The 26,310-nt window shown below is 49.7% G+C and overlaps 1 protein-coding gene across 1 annotated transcript; it reads right to left on the bottom strand.

Moving 5' to 3' along the window:
• Positions 1-1,915: 1,915 nt before the first annotated feature.
• Tfap2e (transcription factor AP-2 epsilon) lies at positions 1,916-22,384 on the bottom strand. The gene is given in 8 exon segments (XM_048350868.1): positions 1,916-3,023; positions 5,317-5,458; positions 5,882-6,000; positions 7,244-7,466; positions 20,748-20,799; positions 21,571-21,929; positions 21,932-22,043; positions 22,358-22,384. Coding segments are annotated over 8 exon segments (1,317 nt in total). The 3' UTR covers positions 1,916-2,740.
• Positions 22,385-26,310: the final 3,926 nt, after the last annotated feature.

Here is a 26,310-nt window from a genome sequence, read left to right as displayed (position 1 = left end):
TTGTTACAGTTTGGTCTTGCTTGTAGAGTCTGAGAATTTTCATTTCTAATATTTTCCATTGCTGATGCTGTCAGTGGGAATCACAGTTTATATTGCATTTGGTAAAGTTCTATTTTTACTTTGGCTAAGTCCCACTTTATCCAATTCTATCATTCTGTACTTTTTTTAAGATAAGATATTGCTGTATAGCCCAGGCTAGCCTTAAACTCTGCTCTTGCTTCAGCCTCTGCTGGAATTAAAAGCATGCTTTTGCATCGTTGGTATCTGTACTACTCTTACTAATCACATACAAAATGCATTCATATTAACAGTTATTGGGTGTCTTATGCATTTTTTAATGCATCAGTGATAGCGATATCATAAGAGAGAGCTAATCATGAATAAATGGGGGATGTGGCAGTAGAAAATAATTTGAATCCCCACCATTGATTCATCCTCACCATCACTATGAGTGTGTGTACATTTGGACTCTTGGGTGAGTTCCTTTGTCCTTTTCTAAAGCATCTGCTTAAGAGCTCCACAGGTGCTTCCATTGCTCTCCTCCTTATGGGCCACTGCTGAAGCTTAAAGCATTCTGCTTTGTGGTTTTCCTATATATAAAACAGTTGGAAGAGAGCCAGTCCAAGGTTGTGGTTATGAGAATCTCTTGTGGTAACATATGTGAGCATATAGATCAGGTCTGGCATGGGAAGTGTTCAGTAAGTATATAAGCATTGCTAAACTTGCTCTTACATTCAGGCCTCTCCAGGAATAGGAAGTTCTCTGCATTTGAATGTAACTGTCCCTAAGGTGGAAATCCCACAAACCCACTCTTCACTTTCCTTGAGCACCAACATCTGTGCCTAGTAGCACACCTGCCAAAGACATGGGAGGAGGAAAGAGCATTCCAGGAGTACAGTGGCCTAAGAAAGGAGAGGAACTCCGTGTAGTCAGAGCACCTTGAGTGATGAAAATTAAGTCCAGATATTTATTTACAAGGCTGTAGATGAAGTACACCGGTGAAAACAGACTAGCTGGGGAGGCTTCTGTAATAGACCAGAGAACTAGGCTGGCAGCTAGGGAGATGGAAAGAAGATGGACTCTGAATCAGTAGAATTTGCTGCGAGACTGAGTGAAGTGTGACTCCCGGGTGCCTGGCTTGAGCATCTGGGCAGATGGTGCTGCCATTTACAACAATGAAATGTGGAGGAAGTCAACCATTTGCATACTCAAGTGCTCTGGTAAGCACATGAGTTTGAGATACCTGTCACCAACAATAAGACAGAGAAAACAGGCAAACAATTATACATCTAAGCCTTGAGTTTCTATCTGAAGATAGAAATTCAGAGATAATAACATTCACATGATAAACAAAGCCAGGGGACTGAATGAGCTCATCTAGAGAAGAGAAGGCCCTAGGGAGGGTCAACATTAGAAGTCAAGTGGAACTAGAAGCATGGCTCAAGTGGTAGAGTACCAGCTGTGAGCAAGAAAGCTAAGAGACAGTACCCAGGCCCTGAGTTCAAACCCTAGCACTGCCACAAAAAAGAAAAAATTATGCTCATGGTTTCAGTTTTCATTCTGTGGTGCCTTGGTCATGTGGTGAGAGGAAAAGGGGTAGAGGAGTAGAGCTAATTACCTCAAGGTGGCCTGGAAGCACAGACAGAGACAGAAACAAGGGATAAGTCTAAGTCTACCCATAAAAGACACATCTCAGACTGGGAAAGTGGCTTAGTGGTAGAGTGCTTGCCTAGCATGCATGAAGCCCTAGGTTGATTCCTCAGTACCACATAAAAAGAAAAATCCGCAAGTGGCACTATGGCTCAAGTGATAAAGTGCTAGCTTTGAGCAAAAGAAGCTCAAGGACAGTGCCCATGCCTGAGTTCAAGCCCCAGGACTGGCAAAGAAAAAAAAGGTTTTATTAAAAGGATGAGAAAGCAACCTGAGATGGGGCAGGGGAGGGGAGGCACATCAACTGCAAGATGAACAGAAACAGCAAATAGAAAGTGGTGATGACCCTGGGAGTCCCCATACACCTTTCCTCCTCAGCCTACCCATAACCCTTTGCAAAAACACCCTCTCCATTCTGGCCCAAGGAGACATCTTAGTATATAAGCAGAAAAAAGTGAATCCTCAAATTATTAGGATAAATAAGTTGAACTGGTCATTTTTAACTTTCAAGTTTAATTACAACATACATAAATAGGACAGACAGCAACAGCACTGTGACAGACAGCCTGGATTCAGTTCTGCAATTTGTGCTTCTCTTCTTTGTTCCTCAAGGGCCCCTCTTGCCCACTTTTCTCCAAGAGTGGGAAGGGTCTAAAGAGCCCACTGGGATGATCATTATCAACTCCAGTAGCACCTCTGATGTGTTCACAGTGGGCTCTCTTGCTGTAAGTAGGGAATGAAGACTTGGCCCCTGGAACACCCACTGCTGCTCTGGCACCATGAAGGGGAGAGCTGTGCCCTCTGAGCCCCATTTTTCCACACCATTGTTCTGTCCAAGCCCCTCTTAGCAAAGGTCAGAAAATGGCACACGTGCAACAGATACCTGGACCCTTAACTTACCAGCAAATCTCCACAGAAAAGCCACCCTCCCTGACTCCAACCCAGACCCTCAATTCTGAGGTTTCTAGATGAATGTTCTCATTCTGACCTGACTGGAATCCCACCTTTTGGTCCTTTCAGGGCCACATCCCACCCCACCCCCAGGAACTAAAAGAATCCTTGGGAGTCCCTTAATGACGAGGTGAGAGGTTTATTTCCGATGCTTGGCATCTTTCTCTGAAGCCTTGGTTTCACTGTGTCCACTGCCTGCACTGCTTAGAAACATCTTGTCCAGCCCCTTGAGTGACTCCAACAGATAGTTCTGGAAGGCAGTGAGGGCAGCACAGATGGCGGGCCCACCGAAGCCATGTGTGATGAGGCTAAAGTGTGTCAGGCAACTCTGCACCCCAGGCTCCAGGATGAGTGCTGGACGGCTGTTGCCCAGTGGGGAGCGGTCCTGAGCCATCAAGTCGGAAAACTCCTTGCAGATCTGCCTGGTGGTGGGGAAGGAGGATCAGAGGTTAAAGGATAAGGCTCTGAGACCAGAGACAGATCCACAGTGTGTCTGTGTGTCTGTGTGTGTGTACATTATACTATTAGCCCTCCCAACAGTACAACTAGTGATTGTACCCATTTTACAGGAAAGGCAACTAAGGTTCAGAGAAGTTAACTGAATCTTCAATATCATACAACCAATTACTAGTAAATTTATTTTCATAATTTTACTATGGTCTCCCACTATGGCTTCTTTTCCTTTGGATGTCATGCCCACAAACAAAGTGAAGCTCAATCATTTGCTAACTTATCACAGAAACTTTCTTTGATCCCTTTTTCCACCCTCAACTACCCAGTGCTTCATAGAACCTTGTCTGACATTATTAGGAACAACCAAGAATCTGCCTTGCATTATTGAAATAATAGCTAGCAGCGAATATTAACTGAGGTCTAGTTGCTGTACCAAATACACTGTGCATCATCTCAGTTAGTCCTCCTTAAAAATCTCTCCTGAGTATAAACCCATCATGTGGATAAGGAAACTGGTTTTAGATGAGGTGAGGTGACCTGCCAAAGTGATTGAGCTAAGGTTTGAATTCAGCACCTCTCTGTGGCCATTACCTATTCCCTTATGTATCCTGTATGTAGCACAGGCAAAAGGATCAGTCGTCATTCATCTTAGTGTCACCCTGGTACCCAGCCAGCATCGTATGTAGATATGACTGGGACCGGGCAATGCTCAGTGTGAGAGCTGATTCATGAATAAGGCAGGCTCCACCCCATTAGGCTTCTCCAGCCATAGCGTGAGCAACCAGCCTCCCAGGTCTCTCCATTTGGTAGTCCCATGAGTCTGGGTCCTCTTCAGCCTTGGGGAATGGAAGAAAGCCTCAAAGAAGAGGAAGAGTGAGATTGTACATGGAAGATCTACCTCAGGCTAGGGGACTGGACGGGTTTATAAGCTGGAGAAGGACATCAATTCCAGTCAGCTGGACTGGATGGAATTTATGCGGGCCTGACTATGGCCCTAAAAAGTTTGCATTTAGCCTAGAGTGGTTCTCAGTTTTGCCTCTCTCCTGTTCTCTCTCTCTCTCTCTCTCTCTCTCTCTCTCTCTCTCTCTCTCTCTCTCTCTCTCTCTCTGTTCTTCCCCTTCATTAAGAACTACTATGGCATGAATAAAAGTTTGTGTTCCTCCAAAATGCATGTGTTAAAATCCTCCCTGAGGAGATGAAGATGAAGACTTTGGAAGATGATTTCATCATCGGGGCAGGGCAGGTATGAGTGGGATTAGCTCCCTGATGAAAAAGGCCAGAGAAACTCCTTGTTCCTCTACCATGGAAGGACAGAGCAACAAAGTGTGGTCCATGTTCAAGAAAGTGGGCCCTTGCCAGGCAGTGGGGTTATCAGTCTCCAGAACTCAGTTTATGGAATCTTGTAGCTGTTCAAATGGACTAAGAGAGGGACTCTCTTTACAAAGCACATCTTAGCGGAATATTCATTGGTTGAACCTTCCCTAGGCATTCCCACTAGAGCTAGGTTGAAAATCAATGCAATGACAATGTGAGCCATCTAAGATTTTGGGGACCCTGAGCAGGGTGGCTGAGCAGACAGAGAGGGGGTCTGAATGGAGGTCCAGGATGGGATGCAGAGACCTGAGTTGAAGTGGCAGCATGTGAATGGTGGTGAGGGAGGCACCAATGGACCTGAGGAGGGGTTGGGTGTGACCGGGGGCCCAAAGACAGTCACTGAGCAGGGGTTAATGGACAAGGCTCAGCAAGAGGAGCCCCAGGCCCATGATGGGAACTGGGCTGCCCAAGCCATGGGCTACCCTGGGTGAGTATAGTGGGGGCTGTGGGCCTATGACACCATTTATTCTTTTTTTTTTTTTTTTTTTTTTTTTTTTTGCCAGTCCTGAGGCTTGGACTCAGGGCCTGAGCACTGTCCCTGGCTTCTTTTTGCTCAAGGCTAGCACTCTGCCACTTGAGCCACAGCGCCACTTCTGGCCATTTTCTACATATGTGGTGCTGGGGAATTGAACCCAGGGCTTCATGTATACGAGGCAAGTGCTCTTGCCACTAGGCCATATTCCCAGCCCCATGACACCATTTATTCTGATACATAGAACCCAGATATGTTGACATGTGGCATGCTCATGGAGGTCTGAGTGGGATGAACATGGTGGCCATGTGAATCTAAGCAGGAAGCTCCACACATCCATGTGTGCTCCTGAGTGGTGTTCATGATGCCCAGGGCTGGTGTCTGTCTGTGCCCTGCCGCCATGGTTCCTCACTCACTTGGCAGCCAGCAGCATGCTCTTGCGGCTGTGCAGTTCCCCAGGGTCAGCATGCTGGCGGCACAGGTACTCAGCAGCTGCCTTTGCTGGGAACTCGGTCTCGCAGACATAGCCGAAGTCTCGGGCCAGGTGCATAGCCTCTCCTGGGAGAAGGAGAGATGTCACTAGCCTACGCAGGGTATTCGTCCACTAAGCCTGGAGCCCAGTTATGAACCTCTGATCCCTTAGCCAGTGGGCCATCCTATCCCCTCCCCAGAAAAGCTCCAGCCTTAAATCCATTCATTGCCCTCTGTTGACACCCTAGGGCTCTGAGCTCAAAGATGGGAGCTGGGCCCATCATGTATCCAAGAACCAAAGCTCCTAGTCACCAACCTCCATGGAAGGAGGCAGTCATCCCCTCTGATCTATTTACCACATCTAGCCAGTCCCCTACACACACACACACACACACACACACACACACACACACACACACACACACACACCCCAAACCCCACAACTAACTCTCTACTGCATGGACACACACATGAACTACCACTGTCCCCCAAGATCCAAGCCTCACTCACCCTCCACCAGCGAAGTCAGCAGGGTCACATTAGCAGCCTTCCGACGGCCAGCTGGCAGGTTCAGCCCAATCTTTTCCAGCCGTTCCCGCAGACACCGGCCACCATTCTTGGACTTGGCCCTTGACATGCCCAGAGAGAGACACATACAACTATGAAGACAACAAAGAAGCCTACGGGCTAAGTAACCCCACACGGCCTTGTTGACCTTACCAACCCCTACTGAGGCTTGCATCTGTCCTTGGAGATTCTCTGGGGTCTCTTTCAGCACTATCTCAACATTTCTCTAACCTCACTCTGGTTTTTCAGTCGTCTCCACCCAGCTCCAAGAATCTCTCATTCCTCCCCAGGCTTCTTAACAGGGTAGGGCAGAACAAAACAGCATTTTAGGCTCCTTCCCTACCTGAACACATTTATTGGGGCTACACAGACTTGTATACTGACTTCAAAGAGACAGAAAGACCCAGGTATACCAGCTACTTACACACAGATACAACAGAGGAACACACACTGAGGACCAACATTATAGAGACAAACACATCAGCGGAGACACACATGCAGAGATATGCAACTAAGACATCCATGGACACAGACATATTCACACCAAGTCAGGATACCAGAGACACCTACAGACACTCAGGAGGGTTAGAGACATGGTTCAGGTGGTAAAGCGCCAGCCAAGGAGCTGAGTCCTGGACTCAGACTAAATAAATAATAACCAACTCCTTGCAGTAGAGGCACTCAGGGACTCACACAGATCCCTCCAGGATGCTAGAAGAGACCAGGAATGAGGAGATAGCACAATCACACAGAGACAGCCCCACAAAGGAATAGGCATATACTTATACTAGCTGCAGATGCATCTATACACACACATACACACACACACACACACACACACACACACACACAGTGGGACACTCATTCCTACAGTTAACGTGGCTATCTCCTAAAGCAGAAATACCCTTCCCCAACATAAGGACATGCAAAGAGAGAAATACACACAACTACAAAAAGACAAACCAAGACAAATCATGTTCTCCACCCCAACACAAGGAGTGCAGGAAGGGAGAAGATGGCACTTCCCAGAGCCATCCGTACCCCGATCCTGCTTACTATGAGTCCTCCAGCCCTTCTCTGTGCCCAGCTTTCTTTCTCGGTCATTTTCCCCATCCCTAAGTTCCAAAGACCTGTGGGAGTTGCTGGGAACCTGGGCGTGGCTAGGCTCTTGTCTAACAAGGAGACTGAGGAGAGATAACGCTAGAGCCTGGGAGGAGGCTGGTCCCTTCTTTGCTGCCTGAGGCATGAAGAGACCAGAGACTTTGGCTGGGGTGCTGTAAAGGGGTTGTGGGCTAGCCTTCCTACCTGCGGAGGACACCCCCCAGGAGGGAGGCGTTGAGGCACTCGGGAGGTGAGAGTCGCCGCTGTACCTCCCCCACGGTCACCTTGTACTTAGATGTGGAGCTGAGCAAGGAGAGCCGGCCAGGCACGGAGCAGAAGACCTCACTGGGGTTGGTAATGCCGCCAACCAGGCTGTCTTTGGCCAGTGAGAGGGCTGAGAGGCTGCTGGCTTTGGAGGGCATGGGGACTGTGGAGCAGAAGCAAGGGAGGAGAGAGATGAAGATACTGAGCCAGCAACTCACCAGCTGCAGAGCAGACATGCTGATGATAAAACCCACTGTGCATGTTGAAAGAGTTCTACACCTTCTGAGGGAGGTCCCTTCATCCCTGCTTTAAAAAGGGAGAACCTAAGGCATGCTGAGATGAAAGTGACACGCCCACGTCCACTCAACTGATGGTCATGGACCCTGAATTCACAGCTGACCGGCTTTGAGGGTTTTGTTTTTGTTTTTGCCAGTCCTGGGGCTTGGACTCAGGGCCTGAGCACTGTCCCTGGCTTCTTTTTGCTCAAGGCTAGCACTCTGCCACTTGCGCCACAGTGCCACTTCTGGTCGTTTTCTATATATGTGGTGTTGGGGAATTGAACCCACGGCTTCATGTATATGAGTCAAGCACTCTTGTTACTAGGCCATATTCCCAGCCCCAGCTGACTGGCTTTGTTGGTTTTTCTTTTTCTTCTTCTTTTTTGGCACTGGGGATCAAACCCAAGACATTGCACTTGCTAGGCAAGTGCTTTGCCACTGGGCTATCCCCCAGCCCTTGCTGACTGGCTCTGGACTTCATGTTCCCTCCCAGAGACAGGTTGATTCACACTTTTTGTGTCTTTCTTTGTTTAATTGGTTGGTTTTTAAAGACAGGGTCTCACTATGGAACCAATACTAGCCTCAAACTTGTGATCCTCCTGCTTCCTAAGTGCTGTGACTACAGGTGTATCCCACCAGACTAGGCTCCTGATTCCATCTGAAAACTCATCTGCAGCAGAGGGTTGGCATTCTAACAGGGCCATCAGAGAGGGAGTTGGGCATGAAGAAATTGAGTCTTCGCTGTGACTCAAGTGGTACAGTGCTAGCCTTGAGCAAAAAGAAGCCAGGGACAGTTTTCAGGCCCTGAGTTCAAGCCCCAGGACTGGCAAGAAAGGAAGGAAGGGAGGGAGGGAGGGAGGGAGGGAGGGAGGGAGGGAGGGAGGGAGGGAGGGAGGGAGGGAGGGAGGGAGGGAGGGAGGGAGGGAGGGAGGAGGGAGGGAAATGAAATGGAGTCTGAGCCTGTGCCAGTGGCTCACAACTGTACTCCTAGCTACACAGGAGGCTGAGATCTGAGGATCATGGTTCAAAGCCAGCCTGGGCAGGAAAGTCCGAGAGACTCTTCTCTCCAACAAACTGCTTAGAAAAAGCCTGAAGTGCTACTGTGGCTCAAAGTGGTAGAGCACTAGCCTTGAATGAAAAAGCTCAGAGACAGAGCCCAGGCTCTGGGAGGGAGGGAGAGAAAGAATGAATGGAGTCTGGAAAGGGATTTCTGGGTCCCTGCAGTAGGCTCTAGCAAGTCTGGGCAGTCAGAGAGAGTCCCCCAACCCCCTCTTCCTCCCATGACCCCCACTCTCCATAGGATCCCTGGGGCTTTGGACTTCCACATTCTGTGTTAGGCCTCCAGCTCTGTGCTCATTCCTGCTGGCTACTCTGGGAGGCTCCAGGAGACAGGGAATAAAAAGACAGACCCTACCGTACCCTCCTCATTATCTAAAAAGGCCAGAGAAGAGAGTCAGAGAAGTTAATTTCCTAAACTCTTGACTCTAAAAGAAAGATCTTGGCTCTGTTGGTAGAGCACTAGCTAATGAGTAAAAGCATCAGGCAGTGCTGAGTTTGAGTTCTGGTATCAGACCAAACATAGACATTAAAAAAAAGAAAGGGAGGGGGGGTAGGGGAGGGGATATGGCCTAGTGGCAAGGGTGCTTGCCTCATATACATGAAGCCCTGGGTTCAATTCCCCAGCACTACATATACAGAAAACGGCCAGAAGTGGTGCTGTGACTCAAGTGGCAGAGTGCTAGCCTTGAGCAAAAAGAAGCCAGGGACAGTGCTCAGGCCCTGAGTCCAAGCCCCAGGACTGGAAAAAAAAAAAAACAAAAAAAAGAGGGGGGGTGCTGGGAATGTGACCTAGTGGTAAAGTACTCCTCTCGTATACACGAAACTCTGGGTTCGATTCCTCAGCACCACATATATAGAAAAAGCCAGAAGTGGTTCTGTGGCTCAAGTGGTAGAGTACTAGCCTTGAGCAAAATAGAAGCCAGGAACAGTGCTCAGGCCTCGAGTTCAAGCCTCAGGACTGGCCAAAAACAAAACAAAACAAAAAAGAAGTAATGATGGCACGTGTTTGTAATCTCAGATGCTTGGGAGGCTGAAGCATTTTGAGTTTGAAGACAGCCAAGAAAAGGTAGTAGCATGACTCTGTCTCAAAAATAAAATAAAAAGCAAAGCAGGGCACTGATAACTCATGTCTGTAACCCTAGCTACTCAGAAGGCTGAGATCTGAGGATGGAAGCTCAAAGCCAGCCCAGGGAATGTCCATTCATTCTTTCCCTCCCTCCCACCTTCCCTCCCCACCTCTCCTCTCTCTTTCTTTTGTCAGTCCTGGAAGTAGATCTGTGGCTCAAGGAGGGAGGAGGAAAGGGAGAAGGAGGAGGAGGAGAGGGAGGAGGAGGGGGAGGGAAGAGGAGGAGGAGGAGGGAGAGGGGGAGGAGGAGGGGGAGGGAGGAGGAGGAGGAGAGGGAGGGGGAGGGGAGGAGGAGGAGGAGGGGGAGGAGAGAAGGAGGAGGAGGAGGAGGAGGAAGAGGAGGAAGAGGAGGAGGAGGAGGAGGAGGAGGAGGAGGAGGAGGAGGAGGAGGAGGAGGAGGCAGCCATGCTTCATTCAGCAGGTTAAAACCCCCTTAGTGCCTAGTCAGTTCCCTGCGAATCATCAGTTGGGTGGCAAAATGCCACCTGTCAGTGAGTGCCAGCCACATTCCCCCTGCTGCTATCCATATCTCCATGTCCCAGTGAGGAAGCTGAAAGCTCAAAGAACCTAGTAAGGAGCAGCAAGTAAGGAGCAGAAGTGGGTCTTGAACTCTGGCCCCTGACTCTCAAGGTCACATCCCTAACCATTATGTGTAACAGACGCCTTTGTTCTCCTTGCTATTCTGGCTCCTCCCTACTGCTCTTGCCTAGCCTCCATCTGTTATGTAGGTTCTAACCATAAGAAACAATATGAGTCATATTCATAAACTTCCTAATAACCTATTTATATATTTTCATGCCAGTATTGGGGCCAGTAGTTAGAGATGGAGCATTGTCCCTGAGATTTTTTTCTTTTTTGGTCAGTCCTGTGGCTTGAACTCAGGGCCTGGACACTGTCCCTGAGCTTCTTTTTTTTTTTTTTTTGGCAAGTCCTGGGCCTTGGACTCAGGGCCTGAGCACTGTCCCTGGCTTCTTTTTGCTCAAGGCTAGCACTCTACCACTTGAGCCACAGCACCACTTCTGGCCATTTCTGTATATGTGGTGCTGGGGAATTAAACCCAGGCTTCATGTATATGAGGCAAGCACCCTTGCCACTAGGCCATATCCCCAGCCCCCTGAGCTTCTTCTTGCTCAAGGCTAGCACTCTACCACTTGAGCCACAGTGCCACTTCTGTCTTTTTCTGTTTACGTAGTACTAAGGAATGGAACCCAGGGCTTCATGCATGCTAGGCAAACACTCTACCACTAAGCCACATTCCCAGCCTCCCCCTGAGATTTTTTTGATCAAGGCTCGTGCTCTACTGGCTCCTGGCTACATGTTTCTTTTGTTAAAAATAAAAAGGCTGGGGCTGGGGATATAGCCTAGTGGCAAGAGTGCCTGCCTCGGATACACGAGGCCCTAGGTTCGAATTCCCCAGCACCACATACACAGAAAACGGCCAGAAGCGGCGCTGTGGCTCAAGTGGCAGAGTGCTAGCCTTGAGCGGGAAGAAGCCAGGGACAGTGCTCAGGCCCTGAGTCCAAGACCCAGGACTGGCCAAAAATAAAAAATAAAAAAATAAAAAGGGCTGGGCTGGGGATATGGCCTAGTGGCAAGAGTGCTTGTCTCGTATACATGAGGCCCTGGGTTCAATTCCCCAGCACCACATATGCAGAAAATGGCCAGAAGTGGCGCTGTGGCTCAAGTGGCAGAGAACTAGCCTTGAGCAAAAAAGAAGCCAGGGACAGTGCTCAGGCCCTGAGTCTAAGCCCCAGGACTGGCCAAAAAATAAAAATAAAAAATAATAAAAAGGCTGCTGGGCCTTGGTAGCTCATGCTTGAAATCCTAGTTATTCAGGAGACTGAGATCTGAAGACTGCGATTCAAAGCCAACCTAGGCAGGAAAGTCTATGGGACTCTTATCTCCACTAAACTACCAAAAAAATAAAAATAAGGGCTGGGAATATGGCCTAGTGGCAAGAGTGCTTGCCTCATAAACATGAAGCCCTGGGTTCGATTCCCCAGCACCGTATTTATAGAAAACAGCCAGAAGTGGCGCTGTGGCTCAAGTGGAAGAGTTCTAGCCTTGAGCAAAAAGAAGCGAGGGACAGTGCTCAGGTCCTGAGTCCAAGGCCCAGGACTGGCCAAAAATAAATAAATAAATAAAAATAAAAATAAACCCAGCAGTGTAGCTATGGTTAAAGAGCACTAAACTAGAGCAAACGCAGCTCAGAGCAGTAGCTAGGCCCTGAGCTCAAGCCCCCAGGATAGACAGACAGACAGACAGACACACACACACACACACACACACACACACACACACACACACACATCAAATTTATCAGCAGTAGAAGCCCTCCAATCCTCTCTCACCTCATCCCAATCATGCCTCCCAGACCTGTGCATGTATGTTTGGGGAGCACCATTCCCTACTCTCTATTCATCTGAGCCCCTTGATCTTAGCAAGACTTGAGGTGATAGATACTTGGATTGTTTTAGTGGTTCCATGACTATATGCATATATTTGTCAAATTCATCAAAACAGACACCTGAAAAGATAGAATATAATATATATTTGTTGGTACTGGAGTTTGAACTCAAGGTCTTGAGCCAAATCTCCCATTTTTGTGCTGGTACTGGGGCTTGAACTCAGGGCTTGGGTGCTGTCCCTGAGTTCCTTTTGCTCAAAGCTAGTAGTGCTCTATATAATCTACCACTGAGCCATAACTCCACTTCTAGCTTTTTGGTCTGACACCCAGCTGTACTGTATATATTTTATACCTCAAGCTTGGTTCAAAAGATATATTACAGGAGTTGGAGGCATGGCTCAGTTGGTAGCATGCTAGCCAATGATTGAACATGACAGATACCAAGTTGAGTCCCAGTGTCAGACCTAAAAAAAAAAAGAAGAAGAAGAAAAATTATCTGTAAGAAGGACAAAGTGACTCTCCTCTCCCATCATGCCTAGCCAGAGGAGGGGATAAGAGGAACAGGACATTCTTAACTTCATCCCATTTCTATTCCAGGGGTCTCCTGAGGCATAGCCTCTTGAGAAGGAGAAAGACCAAAGCGGCATGTGAGGCTGTTTGTGTTTCTGCAAACATGAGCATGTGTCACGACATTGACTGAACACAAAAATGATAAGTTCTTATCATAGATTCAGCACACGTACAGTACTCATTGAACAACTCCCTCAGCCACAGCCCCATGCACAGATACAGTCTCTGCCCTGAAGTGACTAGGAATGTGGCCCCGCGCACAAGGACATGTACAAAGCACTTTCTCCTGTTGATGTCAGATTTCTATAAAGTACAGCCAAGTGTAAGAGCATGATATGCCACAGGGACATGTGTTTGTGTCTATGAATACTAGACCTTGAGGCTTCTCCACCTGTCCCTTTCCCCCCTCAAAAGAAGAATGGAAAGCAAGGTTAGGGCAGTATGGGGGTAGGCGAGGAAGGGGGTGCCAGAAAGGTGAAGATTCAACTAACACAGACTGCAATGCAAAACCACTGCCATTTGTCCCCACATGCCCACGCTCATCGCCTTTGTCATAATGAACCCTAGCAGAAGTGGTCCATACATCATGTCTTCCCTGGTGACACATGCAGAACCCACTCACATCCTGACTAGACACAGACACAAGAACTGCTGGCTAGTCAGACGAGACCCCCAGTCCTAAATCTATAGCCACAGGTATTAGGTACCATCAGGCTACTAAATCTGAGGGTGCAACAGATTCTTCCAGAAAATGTTAGAATTATAATTCCCAACGGGTGCCAGAGTCTCAAGCCTGTAATCCTAGTGACTCAGGAAGCTGAGAGCAGAGGATAGCAGTTCAAAGCCAGTGTTGGCAGGAAAGTCCTGTGAGACTCTTATCTCCAGTTAACCAGGAAAAAGCCAAAGTAAAGCTGTGGCCCAAGTGGTAGAGTGCTAGTGCAAAGACAGTGTCCAGGCCCTGAGCTCAAGCCCCAGGACCAGCACAAAAAAGAGAAAATAGAAAAATCCTTCAGGATCTTGGATTGGGCAGGGTTACAACATCAACAATACAACCCATAAAAGAAAAGGATGTTAGACTTCCTCAAAATTCAAAACTTTTGAACCTCAAAATAAGAAAATTAGAAGATGGCTGAGCATGGTGTTACATGCCTGTATCTCAGCATTCAAGAAGGATGAGGCAAAAGGATTGAGAGTTGTAGGCCAACCTTGATAGCAAGAGTCTGTCTTAACAACAAGTGCTAGGTATGGTTGTATATGCTTATAACCCCAGAATTTGGAAAGCAGAGGCAGAAAGATGGTGAGTTTGAAGCCAGTCTGAGCTACACAGCAAAATATTTTCTCCCAAATCTTATCTGAGTATATTGGAAACTGTGTATACTGGTATTAGAAGTAGCAAATTGAAAGGGAATACCAAAATTGAGAGACACAGGGTAAAAAAAGACAAACAACTACAAAAGCAATACTTGCAAAACTGTTTGGTGTAAGTGAACTGAACACCTCAGGGAGGGAAAGGGAAAGGGGGGAGGAGGGAGGGGGGTATGAGGGACAAGGTAACAAACAGTACAAGAAATGTATCCAATGCCTAACATATGAAACTGTAACCTCTCTGTACATCAGTTTGATAATAAAAATTTGAAAAAAAAATATTTTCTCCCAAATCAAAGACTGCGATGTAGCTTAATGGTAGAATGCTTGCTAGGAAAGAAGGGAGGGAGGCAAGGAGAGAGAAAGAGAAAGGGAAGGATAAAGGATATGTATCCAGAATATACAAAGAACACTTATCAAAAAATGAAAATAAAGAAGATAATAATAGAAGAAAAAAAAACTAGGAGAAAATGAGGGAGGGGATGACACTGTCCAAAAAGAAATGTATTTGTTGCCTGATATATAACTGCAAACGCTCTGTATATTACCTTTACAAAAAAGATGATAATAAGAACTCATTAATAAGATAATGTATGATAATTATTAAGTAATAGTAGAAGCACATGAAGATCCTTCACTAAAAATAAGATACATCCAGCCACCAGTGGCTTATACCTGCCATCCTAGCTATTTAGGAAGCTGATATCTGAGGATCCTGAAAGGAAAGTCTCTGATACTCTTATCTCCAATTCAATACCAAAGAAGCTAGAAGTGGAGCTGTGGCCCAACTGGCAGAGCTCTAGCCTTGAGCAAAAAAGCTCAGGGACAGCACCCTGGCCTGAGTTCAAGCCCCAGAACTGGGATAAATATTTTTTAACTGCTAAAAAATACATGAAAAAGTGCTCAATACCATTAGTCATGAGGGAAATGTAAATTAAGACAATACTGAGATGTCACTAGTGTTTATAACAAACAGACAATATTGAGTGCAGATGAGAGTGTAGAGAAACTGGCACACACAATGCTGGTAGGAATATGCTGCTGCTTTAGAAAACCATTGGGCAATTTCTTTTTTTTTTTTTTTTTTTTTTTTGGCCAGTCCTGGGCCTTGGACTCAGGGCCTGAGCACTGTCCCTGGCTTCTTCCCGCTCAAGGCTAGCACTCTGCCACTTGAGCCACAGCGCCGCTTCTGGCCGTTTTCTGTATATGTGGTGCTGGGGAATCGAACCTAGGGCCTCGTGTATCCGAGGCAGGCACTCTTGCCACTAGGCTATATCCCCAGCCCTGGGCAATTTCTTTTTAAAGAATGGACACCATTGATTAAAAGTTTTGCAAATTAAGCTTAAATTTACCACTCAATACCACAATTCCACTCCTAGGAATTTGCCCAAGATCACAACAGCCATAAGAGCTGAAAATTGGGAACAACTCAAGCACACACCAACTGACCAAATGATAAAATGTGCATTACATCGATGCAGAGGTATACCACTCAGTAATAAAAAGGAAAAAAATTACTGAGACATGTTACAATAGGAATAAAGCATACATACGTGCACACACACACACACACATATTGACACTCATGGCTCACATTTGTAATCCTAGATACTTAGGAGGTTTTGAAGCCAGCCCAGGTAGGAAAGACCATGAGACTCTTATTTCCAATTAACCACCAAAGAGTCAGAAGTGGCTCAACTGGTAGAGCACTAGCCTTGAACAACAGCAACAAACTCAAGAGAATGCCTAGGCCCTGAGTTCAAACCTAGTACCTACACACAAAAAACAAAAAACAAACAAATAAAACCAACAATTTGCTAAGTAAAAGAAGTGAGATGCAAAAGTCTGCATATTTAATCTATTTAAACTGCATTCCAAAATATGCAAATTTATAGACAGAAAGCAGATCAGAGTTGCCTCAGGCTTGGGTGAGAATGAGAAGGAGTACAGATGGGGAGGAGGAAATGTTGAGGGGTGACAGAAATGTCTCTAATAGTTTGTGGTTGTGGCTATAAACCACATACACTTGCTACAAAAGAAATCATAACTATGTTCTTCCTGTGAATGGACTTGTAGGTATGTAAATTTGATCGATATATGCAGGCATCCCAGCAGTCACTGGCAGTACATGCCTGTAATCCCAGCACTCAAGATGCAGGACAGGAGTCTAGGCTGTGTCATGACATCTTGTCACAAAACAAAAGAACACAAAAAGGGTGAACCAATGCAGCAGCGGTACTCACTAGATACTATGTTCAAAATGACTCTACAACTTGGGTGGGGGGGGGCGGGCAGGAGGAAAAAACTGGGAGAGAACCAGGGAAAGGGGTGACATTGTTCCAAAAATGCATACATTACCTGATTTATATAACTGTAACCCCTCTGTACATCACCTTATAATAACAATAAGAAACTAAAAACAACAACAAAAGACCACAACAACAAACCCATAAAACAAAAGCAAAGATAAACTGTGAACTCCAGGGCCATTTGTACTTTCAGGGTTTTATTCAGCGGAAGCAGGGAGGTGCTGGGGAAGGGAAGGTGCATTTTCCTCAGAACTATCAAGAGAATCCGAAGCGCTTGTGCTTCTTGGACCACAATCTAGGGTCCCAAAGGCCAAAGATGGAGGGGGTAGGAGCAGAAGGAGGAAGGTGGGTAGGAGAGGCCGCCTCCCTCCCCAGCCCAGGAGTCTCATTTCTCCCCTTGGGACCTGCGGCTTAAGTTGCTTTCTTATCTACTGCCAGAAGGTTCTTTTAAAGACACTCCCGTTCCTGCTTTTAACTCTGCTCCTTTCCCTCCCCTGCTCCATGCTCTCCTGTGGCTCCCGCTGTCTGCAGGTAAATCTCCAACTCTGCAGGGCGCTGTTCTGGCAGTGCCTGGGCAGACAAGGAAGGAAGGACTGTGAAAGTGCAGGGTCAGATACTGCCTTGATGTAAAATTCGGATGGTTCCTTATGGATGGGGGGGGGATGGGGGGATTAGGGCATTATCTAGTTTTAAAATAACACATTAAGAGGCTGGCCCGGTGGCTTGGTGGCTCATGACTGTAATCCTATATTCAGGAGGCTGAGATGTGAGGATTGAAGTTGGAAACCAGTCTGGACAGAAAAGTCCGGCCCCTGAGTTTATGCTCTAGGACACTCACACCACACACACACACACACACACACACACACACACACACACACACCACCCTCACAGTAGATATTGATCCTAGCCAGGCTGCGGTGGCTCAGACCTGTAATCCTGTTCAAAGCCACCCCCCAGCCTGGAAAGTCTATGAGTCGCTTATCTCAATTAACCATCAGATAACTGGAAGTGGAGCTGTGGCTCAAAGTCGTGGACCACGAGCATAGAAGTTCAAGGACAGTGCCCAGGCCCTGAGTTCAAGTCCTAGGACAGGTACACATACAAAAAAAAATTATCTTTTTTTTTTTTGCACCCTCTTGAATTTTGCCTCCAGGACCTCACGGACACCCCCACCTTTCCCCCAAGGCCTGAACTGCTAGATACATTTGGAGGCTCAGGCCTGCCAGATCCCCCCCCCTCCCACTTCCCTTCTGAACCTTTTTTTTTGGAGGGGGGGGGGCGGAAGAGAGTGTTTGTAGCTGTCACAGTCCAGGAGACCCGCTGAGATCGGACGACCCTGGGCCTGCCCAGAGGGATTTCCCTGCCCCAGGTAGATACCCAGGGTCCCCTGGAGAGGAGGAGGGAGGCCCGCGCCTTCAGTCTCTCCCCTGGGCCACTCCCTCAGCTGTGACTGTGTAACAGACGTTCACTCTTTTTCTCCGATCTGGGTTTTCCACAGGGAAGGCATGTGCACATACTGTGCTCAGCTCTGGTGAAAAGTACCCAGTCCTTTCCACCCTCTCACCCAAGTTCTTCGACGACTTCAGCACCCCGCCGAGCTCGAGCCTTGTGGTAAGAGGCGTCCTCTCCGGGGGCCCTCGCGCCCTCGGGCGCTCACCGCTCCGCGGGGCTGGGCGGTGAGCACCCTCCGTGTCCAGCACGGGCACCCCCAGACTCCCGCCCTTCCTTCGGGGTGCAGCTCCCTCTCCGCCCTGGCCCTGCTTTTCTGCCTCTCCGAGGGCAAGTTACCAAAACGGAGGAGGCAAACGCGCAAGGAAAGTGGAGGGCTCCCCACGTCCCTCCCCGTCCCTTCCCGTCCTGTGGGCCTTAGCTTTGCCAGTGGCAGACAGTGGTGGGGGTGACCTGGACGCGTGTGGCGGCGCGGAGTGCAGCCCAGATGTGGGCCTGGACTGGGGGGTTCCAGGCTCCGCTCCTGTGGGTGGCACAGCCTGAGATGGAGACCCCAGGCCACCCCAACCCCCCGGGCAGGAAGGAAGGCTGCCTCTGCGAGCGGCTGGGGCGCGGAGGGAGGTTTGGTCCTCAGGACCCCGATCCCTCCGCTAAGGCCTGGAGTTGCTTCTAGAACGGGACGCTTTAGAGAGCCTTTCTGTAACCCAGGCTCCCCACGCGTCATCGGAAGGGCCTGAGGTCGAAGAAGGTGTCAGGTGCCAACCCACACCGCCTGAGGGGAGCCGCGCTCATCCCAGACGGCCGCCAGCCTCTCCAGGTGGGCATCGCCAGGGCCGGCTGTACCGGGTGATTGCGAAGCCCGCAAGCGCTGGCCCAGACTCCCTCCCTTCTCAAAGGCCGAGCAGGAACCGGAGCTTCTTTCCGCTGGGAGTCCCCTCACCTCCCCGCTCTGATCGTTTTTGCTTCCTGGGTTGCTGAGGCGCCTGGAGTCGTGACTTGCTCGGTCACTGGGCTTGCTCAGGCGGCCGTTGCTCCATCTGCTCCACACCAGCCACATCCCTGCCTTTCTACCCTCCCTCGCAAGGCACAGGCGGCCAGCCCAAATTCACTGTTTCCTGGGACACATCTAACGTGTCGGAGGTTGGGAAGCGGAGGACCTTTGAAAGCAACCAAGTCTGTGTGGTTTCCAGTCTCTCCTGGGAGGCTTGGGTTTGGGTCCGATCCATCTACCTTTCTCCAGGGCAGAGCCTCCTCCACAAGCCCTTCCCAAAACACAGTGCTGTGGCCTCCTAGGAAGTCAGTGAACCCCTCAGCCCTTAAGCCCAGCAGGAGTCAGGAACTGGATGGAGGCTGGTAAGGACCATCCATTCTACAGTAGGCAGTGGCTAACCCTAGCAGCTGGCAGACCCGCTCTCCCTTCCCTCTGGGTGGAGCCAGGCACTGCTCACAAAACCCGAAAAGCTATGCGGTAAAGATCTGCATTCAGAGCACAGCATGACTGCCAGCACCCTCCCCTCCTCTCCCGGGCTTCTGGTGACCCAGCCCCCAATTCCTGGAAGCACCCTTCCAGGAAATTCTGAGAGGCTTGTCCTCTCACACTGCCCAACTCCCCAACACCCTAGGTCATCAGGCCAACCCTCAGCTCCAGGTATCCTGATTCCTGGAAGTCTTGCCATGTGCACCATCCCTTCTGCCACCACAAAAATCCCCTGAGAACCTAAGATGGCAAACAGAGCCTGGGCTTGAATTTACTTGTTGAAAAACAACTCTAGTCAAATCCTGGGGCACCGCACACTCCGGTGTGGCTCCAGATTGTTGGAGGCAGCCACTTCAAATCTAAGGAGCTTGCCCAAGGCTTCTCAATCTTTGTTCCTCTCACATTTCCCTGCCATGAGCAGAACTCGGTCCTCGAAAGAGATGAGTCTCATACTCTTCACTTTTACTAATAAACAAAAACAAGCAAACAAAAACCTACAAGTGCCCCTGAAAATACACAGGAAGTGATCCCCACACACTTGGAACTCCTCAGACCAAAGAACAAATTCTAAAATACAATAGAGACCCTATCAGGCACACAGAGACATTCCCCCCCCCCACACACACACAATGTGTCCCAACATACACAGTTGCAAATCATAAATACAACCACAGCAACAAAGACACACACCAAGAAATATTGACACCTAGGAAGGGAACACACAGACCGGTACAGGACCCTAAAATCAGAGATATGGGATGCACACAGACTAATATACAATATTCACACATCAGCTCCTCTAATCCTAAATGCCACAGGAGGCTCTGGCTAGAAAGAAAATTCTCTTAGAAGAGTACAAGCCCCCAAAGCTTTGCTAGGAAGGAAGGAAGAAGGGAGGGAGGGAGGGAGGGAGGGAGGGAGGGAGGGAGGGAGGGAGGGAGGGAGGGAGGAAGGAAGGAAGGAAGGAAGGAAGGAAGGAAGGAAGGAAGGAAGGAAGGAAAACAGGCAGGCAGAAAGCTCTTAGCCAGGGTCCTAAATGCTAAAGTTGGGTAAAGTGGGAGTCATTCAGCAAAACCTGTGGGAACAGCATTCCCATCCTACTTCTTAGGAAAACAGGACAGTGGTTTAACTTGTTCTGCTAATTAACTCCAGATCCATCTCTCCCCAGGCCACTCCGCTGGTAGCTGAGGAAGTGCAGACCAGCTCCTGCCCACAGCAGGCGGCAGTCACCTAGCTCGTGCCACCCCAACATCAGGTCAGGCTTGGAGACTCAAAAAGTGTGTTCTGGGGCCGCCGAGGCTGTGACGCACAGGAGAGGTGAATGAAGAAAATGGGGCCAGGAGCCTTGGGCCTGCACTGTCTCGCCTGGCTCTGCCCAGGCAGTGGCACCCTGCTCCTTACCTTTCTTGATCACGGACTGGTCTAAGAGGCTCATTCCCGGCTCCTCCATCGCCTGCAAATAGGAGAGGGCGGCGGTGAGGTGGCGTGGTCACCTAGTTGTCTGGCGTGTCCCAAGCCCCTGCTACCCTAGGTTCCTGTCTGCTCCGCCCTATGCGCGCAGCACCGCTGCCTGGGGCGGCGACGGGCGGGACCAGGAATCATCTTGGCTCTGCACCATCTGTGGCCAAGCTGGAAACCTGGATCTTCACCATGCGTTAGACAGGCTTCCAGCGCGCCTCCCTTCGCTCCGGGCGCAGGCCGCCCCAGCAGACTGGGACGGGGCACGGAGGCCCAACGTGACTCGACTGCACAAGCCGGGAGGGAGAGAAGCCATTAGTGTATGCGGAAGGTTGCTGCCACCCAGGCTCCCGGCACGGATTCAGTGCCGGGTGGCTTTATTGGCCTGGCGGTGTCTAACCCTGGGCTTGAGGCGCATGCTTCGAGTCATGGTCATGGAAAGGGAAGTGACAGGCGGAGAAAAAGTGCACTTGTCACTTGATTTTTTTTTTGTATGCGGGTGTTGGGGGCTTGAACTCAAGGCCTGGGTGCTGTCCTCTGAGCCACAGCTCTAGTTTTAATTGGACATGAGTCTCGTGGCGTTTTAATCGGATATGAGAGTCTCATGAAATGTTCTGCTCAGGCTGCCTTCGAACCGTGATCCTCGGGTCTCAGCCTCGTAATAGCTTGGATTACAGATGTGAGCCACCTGCACCCGGTTTGCGCTAGTCTTTTTTTTTTTTCCTTGCCTCCAGCTAAGACCCATCTTGGACCCCTTGGATCTCACCTGCAGGTCCTCCAGGCCCGGTGGCGCTGCCAGCCCGGGAAGGCCGAGGGGCGCATCGGCCAGGCCGTGCGCGCCGTCGGCCAGGCTGTGCAGGAGCCGAGGCACAGCGGCGGCGTAGTCGCGGCGCGGATCGAGGCCCAGAGCGCGGGCGGGCGGCGCCAGCAACCCCGGCGGCTCGTCGTGGGCGCGGGCGGCGGCGCGGGGCGCGGCCCAGGCGGCCTGCGGAGGCTGCGGCTGCGCCAGGGGCGCCAGGCCGCCGTAGGGGTCCCCCGGCCAGGTGGGGAAGGCGGAGGCGGCGTCGGGGGCCTGGCCGTAGGACAGCGGCGGCTGCGGGTAGGGCGGCGGGAAGTAGGGCGGCTGAAGTCCGCGGCGGCCGGCGTGTGGCACAGCGGCGGCGCCGGCCCGTAGGCCGCCTGGGGCAGAGACGACAAGCGGGCCCCGCCGGCCGCTGCGCCCAGCCCGTCGGGGCGCTCCTGGAGGAAGGGGAAGGGGGCGCGTTAGACGAAACGCCCGCGGCTCCAAGGACCCCAGCCCCAAAGGCTCCGCCCGAACTCGCGGGGTCAAGCTGCCGTCCATCAATCTCGCCTTGGAGAGCCCCGCTATGACTGAATGGCCCGGGGGCTGAGGAGCCTCGGGCTGCGGTTCGGCGGGCAGGGTCCCCCCCGCGGCGCCCTCCCTCCGTCGGAGGAGATCTCGTTGGCGCCCACTGGGGCAGGAGGTTCCGCCCCCCCCCCCCAGTCTCCCCCGCCAAGGGCGTCCTGGAGCCGCGGGATCGGAGACCACTCACCATGGCGGAGTAAGTGTGCACCAGCATGGGGCGGGAAGTGCGGGGCGCGAGGCGTGGCGGCGGCTGAGCCCTCGCTCGACGGCAAGCGCTGCGGAAAGAGCGCGGGGAGCCCGCAAAGCCCGCGGGGGTCGGGGGTTCCCAGCCCGGAGCCCCCGTGGACGTGAGGGTCTCAGCGACGGGCGTCCCCTGGGCGGGTCCATGGAAGCGGCACGGACGGGCGCGGATGGGCACTTGGAAAAGTCGGGCAGCGGGTGCCCAGCGCCCGCCCTCCTCCCTGTGAGCGCAGCCCGCTCCATGCACTCCAGTTATAGTGGCGAGGGCGCGCCGGGCCTCCGGGGGCGCGCATTAAAGAGACAAGCGGTGGCCTTTCTCCGGCTTCCCCCCAGAGGGCCGCCCAAAGGGAGGCGTGGCTCCGGCTGGGCCGGGTGGGATGAGTAGAGGGGCGAGAATTAGGCCCCGGCTGATCGGAGCCGGAGCCAGACGGCGGGCTGGAAGCTTGCTGCAGCTGGGGCGGAACAGAGTGGGTCGGACTCGGGGCTGGGATGCGGGGGGTGGGGGTGGGGTTCATGTTCCCTGGACTTCGTCGTATCCTTGTCTTTTGAGCAAAGTACTCTTCTTTGGCATCAGCTTCTTCGTCTGCAAAATGGATAGGAACCGTTTCTCTAACCACCCCACCCCGCTCGGATGAGGTGGCCAAGCATGAAATGTGGAAGGCGTTTTTGAGCTGCAAACTCAAAGCTATCATCAGTTCGTGAGCACGCTTGTGTCTGTCACTGTGCGTTTACAATCTCCTAAACGGTTTTGGGTTGTTTTTGTTTGTTTGCTTGTTTAAAATACTCTGAAAATGGTAGCTCAGAGCCAGCCCGGGCAGGAAAGTCTGTGAGACTCCTATCTCACAATTAACCACCAAAGAGAGCCCGAAAGAGAACTGTGGTTCAAGTGGTAGAGTGTTAGGCCCCAGTACTGGAACAAAACCAAAAATCAAACTAAAACAAAAAAGCCCTCTGAAGGATCCTGCTAACTTTACCCAATGACAAGCTAGAGTCTGAGGAAGTTGGTGGCATAAATTGGCCAGAAAATTGCCTGGGATGGGGTTTGCATAATGACCTCTGCCTGAAAAAAGGACAAGGCATTTCTGAAGCCACAGGGGAATCTGGGCTGATTTGAGTATGAGCCTGTGACCCTCAGAAGCTGTTGGATGAATCTGTGTGTAAAGTGACTCACATGGATGGGGTGTGATGGTTATACTCGCCGTGCACGTGCTGTGTGTTTCTGTGTTATAGCAGGCACTGGCCTCTGTCAAGCATGTCCCAATCTCTATCATCAACCCTTCTTTTCTCCCCCAACTCATCCCTCCTCTCCTGAGAAGCAGAGATGGGGAGTAAAGGAAGACTAATAAGAGGACTGCTAAGGAGAAAGGGAATTAAGAAAGCAGAAGGAGTTGGGCATCTGTGTCTGGCTGATGGTAGCCTGTAATTCTAGCTACTCAGGAGGCTGAGATCTGAGGATCACAATCCAAAGCCAGCTCAAGCAGAAAGTCCACGAGACTCTGAGTGAAAAGCAAAAGGACAGAACACATACACACACACACACCACACACACACACACACACACACACACACAAAAGCAGAAGGAAGATATTGGGGGGAAAAGACACACAGAACAGGGCCTAGTGGTAATAAACACATCAAACATTTATTATAGAATGTTAGCCTCTGTGCTATGAATATTGAGTTATCTGAGTTTTGAGATAGATACCCTTTTTTTTTCTTGTCAGTTTTGGGGCTTGAACTCAGAGCCTGGACTCTGTCCCTGAACCTTTTCACTTAAGGCTAGCACTCTACCACTTTAAGCCACAGCATCACTTCTAGTTTTCTGGTGGTTAAATGGAGATAAGAATCTCACAGACTTTCCTGCCAGGCTGGCTTTGAACCAAGATCCTTATATCTCAGCTTCCCGAATAGCTAGGACTACAGGCATGAACCAATGGTGCCTGACTAGATACCCATTTTCAAGTAAGGAACCAGGCACAGAGAGTTGAAATAATCTGCCTGACATCAAGCAGCTGGGTTAGTCTGTGTCCAGTTCCAATCTCTTCTTAGGATCATTATGTTGTAGTGCCTTGGACTTGGGACTACAATTTATTCCTGTCTCTACAAGATGATATGATTCTGAGTGAGACCCTTTTCCTCTCTGATCTTGGTTTTAACAACCTTAGCACCAAAGAAGGAGAGTTTGGGGGTGGCCTAGTTGTTTTCATATATATATTATTTTAGGGGTATAGTAAATGAGGAGATAAAGGTAACAATATTGAGATAGACTAGAAGAAAAGGGGATATGGTGATGGCCATACCCATGGAATATATGGTTCAGGTGAATATTCCAGATGTGGAACTGAGGCCTGGAAAGAAGGAAGGCCAGCAGCCAGTGATTCATCACCAAGAACTTTCCAAGGCTGGGACTACCAGCCAGGGTGGTGGATAAAGCAGAATCGGATTCCTTTGCACTTTTCCTATTCAGGACAGATTTGAGGTCTAGAGAAAGGAGAGAGAGAGAGAGAGAGAGAGAGAGAGGAAGAGAGAGGAGAGAGAGAGAGAGAGAGAGAGAGAGAGAGAGAGGAGAGGAGAGCTTAAACAGATGGGTGTGTGAGTCTGTGATAACAGACCACTTCCTCTTACTCTCAACTTGAAGCACCGAATACCAGAAATCAAGCTTCCAATGAGAGGTGCTTGCCTCACATTTATAATCCTTGCTCTCAGGATCTGAGGATCAAGGTATGAAGCTAGCCTTGGCAGACAAATCTGAGACTCTTATTTCCAATTAACCATCAAAAAGACAGAACTGGTGATATGGTTTAAATGATAGAGGACAAACCTGAGCAAAAAGTTGAGTGAGAGCATGAGGGCCCTGAGTTTAAGCCAATATTGGTATGTACAAGTGCACACACACACACACACACACACACACACACACACACACACAGAGGAAAGAAATCAAACTCTAGGATAGATGGCAGTGCATGGCATCCAAGTTAGCAGGCCTCCTTGGAGAAGTCCAGGAATAGTGAGAGAGATAATATCAGATCTCAGCTCTGGGGATCCCTTACTCTCTCCAACAGGCTTGGGAAGCCAGAGTAGCAGGATGGGCTGCCTAGATGGTAGTTTCCTTGGGTTTCTTTTCTTTCTTTCTTTTTTTTTTTTTTTGCCAGTCCTGGGGCATGGACTCAGAGCCACTTCTGGCTTTTTTCTCTTTATGTGGTGCTGAGGAATTGAACCCAGGGCCTCATGCATGCAAGGCAAGCACTCTACCACTAAGCCACATTCCCAACCCCTCTTTGGGTTTCTTCACTCTGCTTCTCTGTAGTTTCAGATCCCACTCCTTGTCTTATTCACCTCCTATACTCTCTCTCTCTCCCTCTCTCTCTCTGTCTCCTTTCTTTCCATCCCATTCTAATGCAAGTTATTCATTCTCAGAGAAGCAGTTTCTGTCTTTCTTCCTATTATAGTCAAACTATATCATCCTCAGTCTGTAAATCTTCCTTGAGACCCAGAAACACACACACACACACACACACTGTCATCTAAGTGGTCCCTTCAGATATTGCCTTGTAGCTATTTGAAGTTCCAAGTCAAAACTGGACTCAATGTCTCTTCTACCCTCACTCTCTTCTTTTGGTTCTATACTCCCCATTAATGATATAATCACCCTTGAAAGTTTGAAATTTGCAGTCCTCTCTCTCCCACTCTCCCAGGCTTTGAACTCAGGGCAGGGCCTTGTAGTTGTTTGGCTGGTGCCCTATAACTTGAGCTATGCCTTCAGCTAGCTTTTTTGCTGATTAGCTTGGCAATGAAATCTTGAAACTTCCCCAGCTGGCTTTGAATTACAACCTTCTGGCCTCCTGGGTAGCTAGAATTCCTTTCCTACTTCATGAACCACAAAGGATTCCTGAAGAA

The sequence above is a fragment of the Perognathus longimembris genome, chromosome 7, assembly GCF_023159225.1.
Source record: "Perognathus longimembris pacificus isolate PPM17 chromosome 7, ASM2315922v1, whole genome shotgun sequence".
NCBI classification, from domain to species: Eukaryota; Metazoa; Chordata; class Mammalia; order Rodentia; family Heteromyidae; genus Perognathus; species Perognathus longimembris.
The sequence above is the reverse complement of the archived record's forward strand: the minus strand, read 5'-3'. Positions and strand labels throughout refer to the sequence as shown.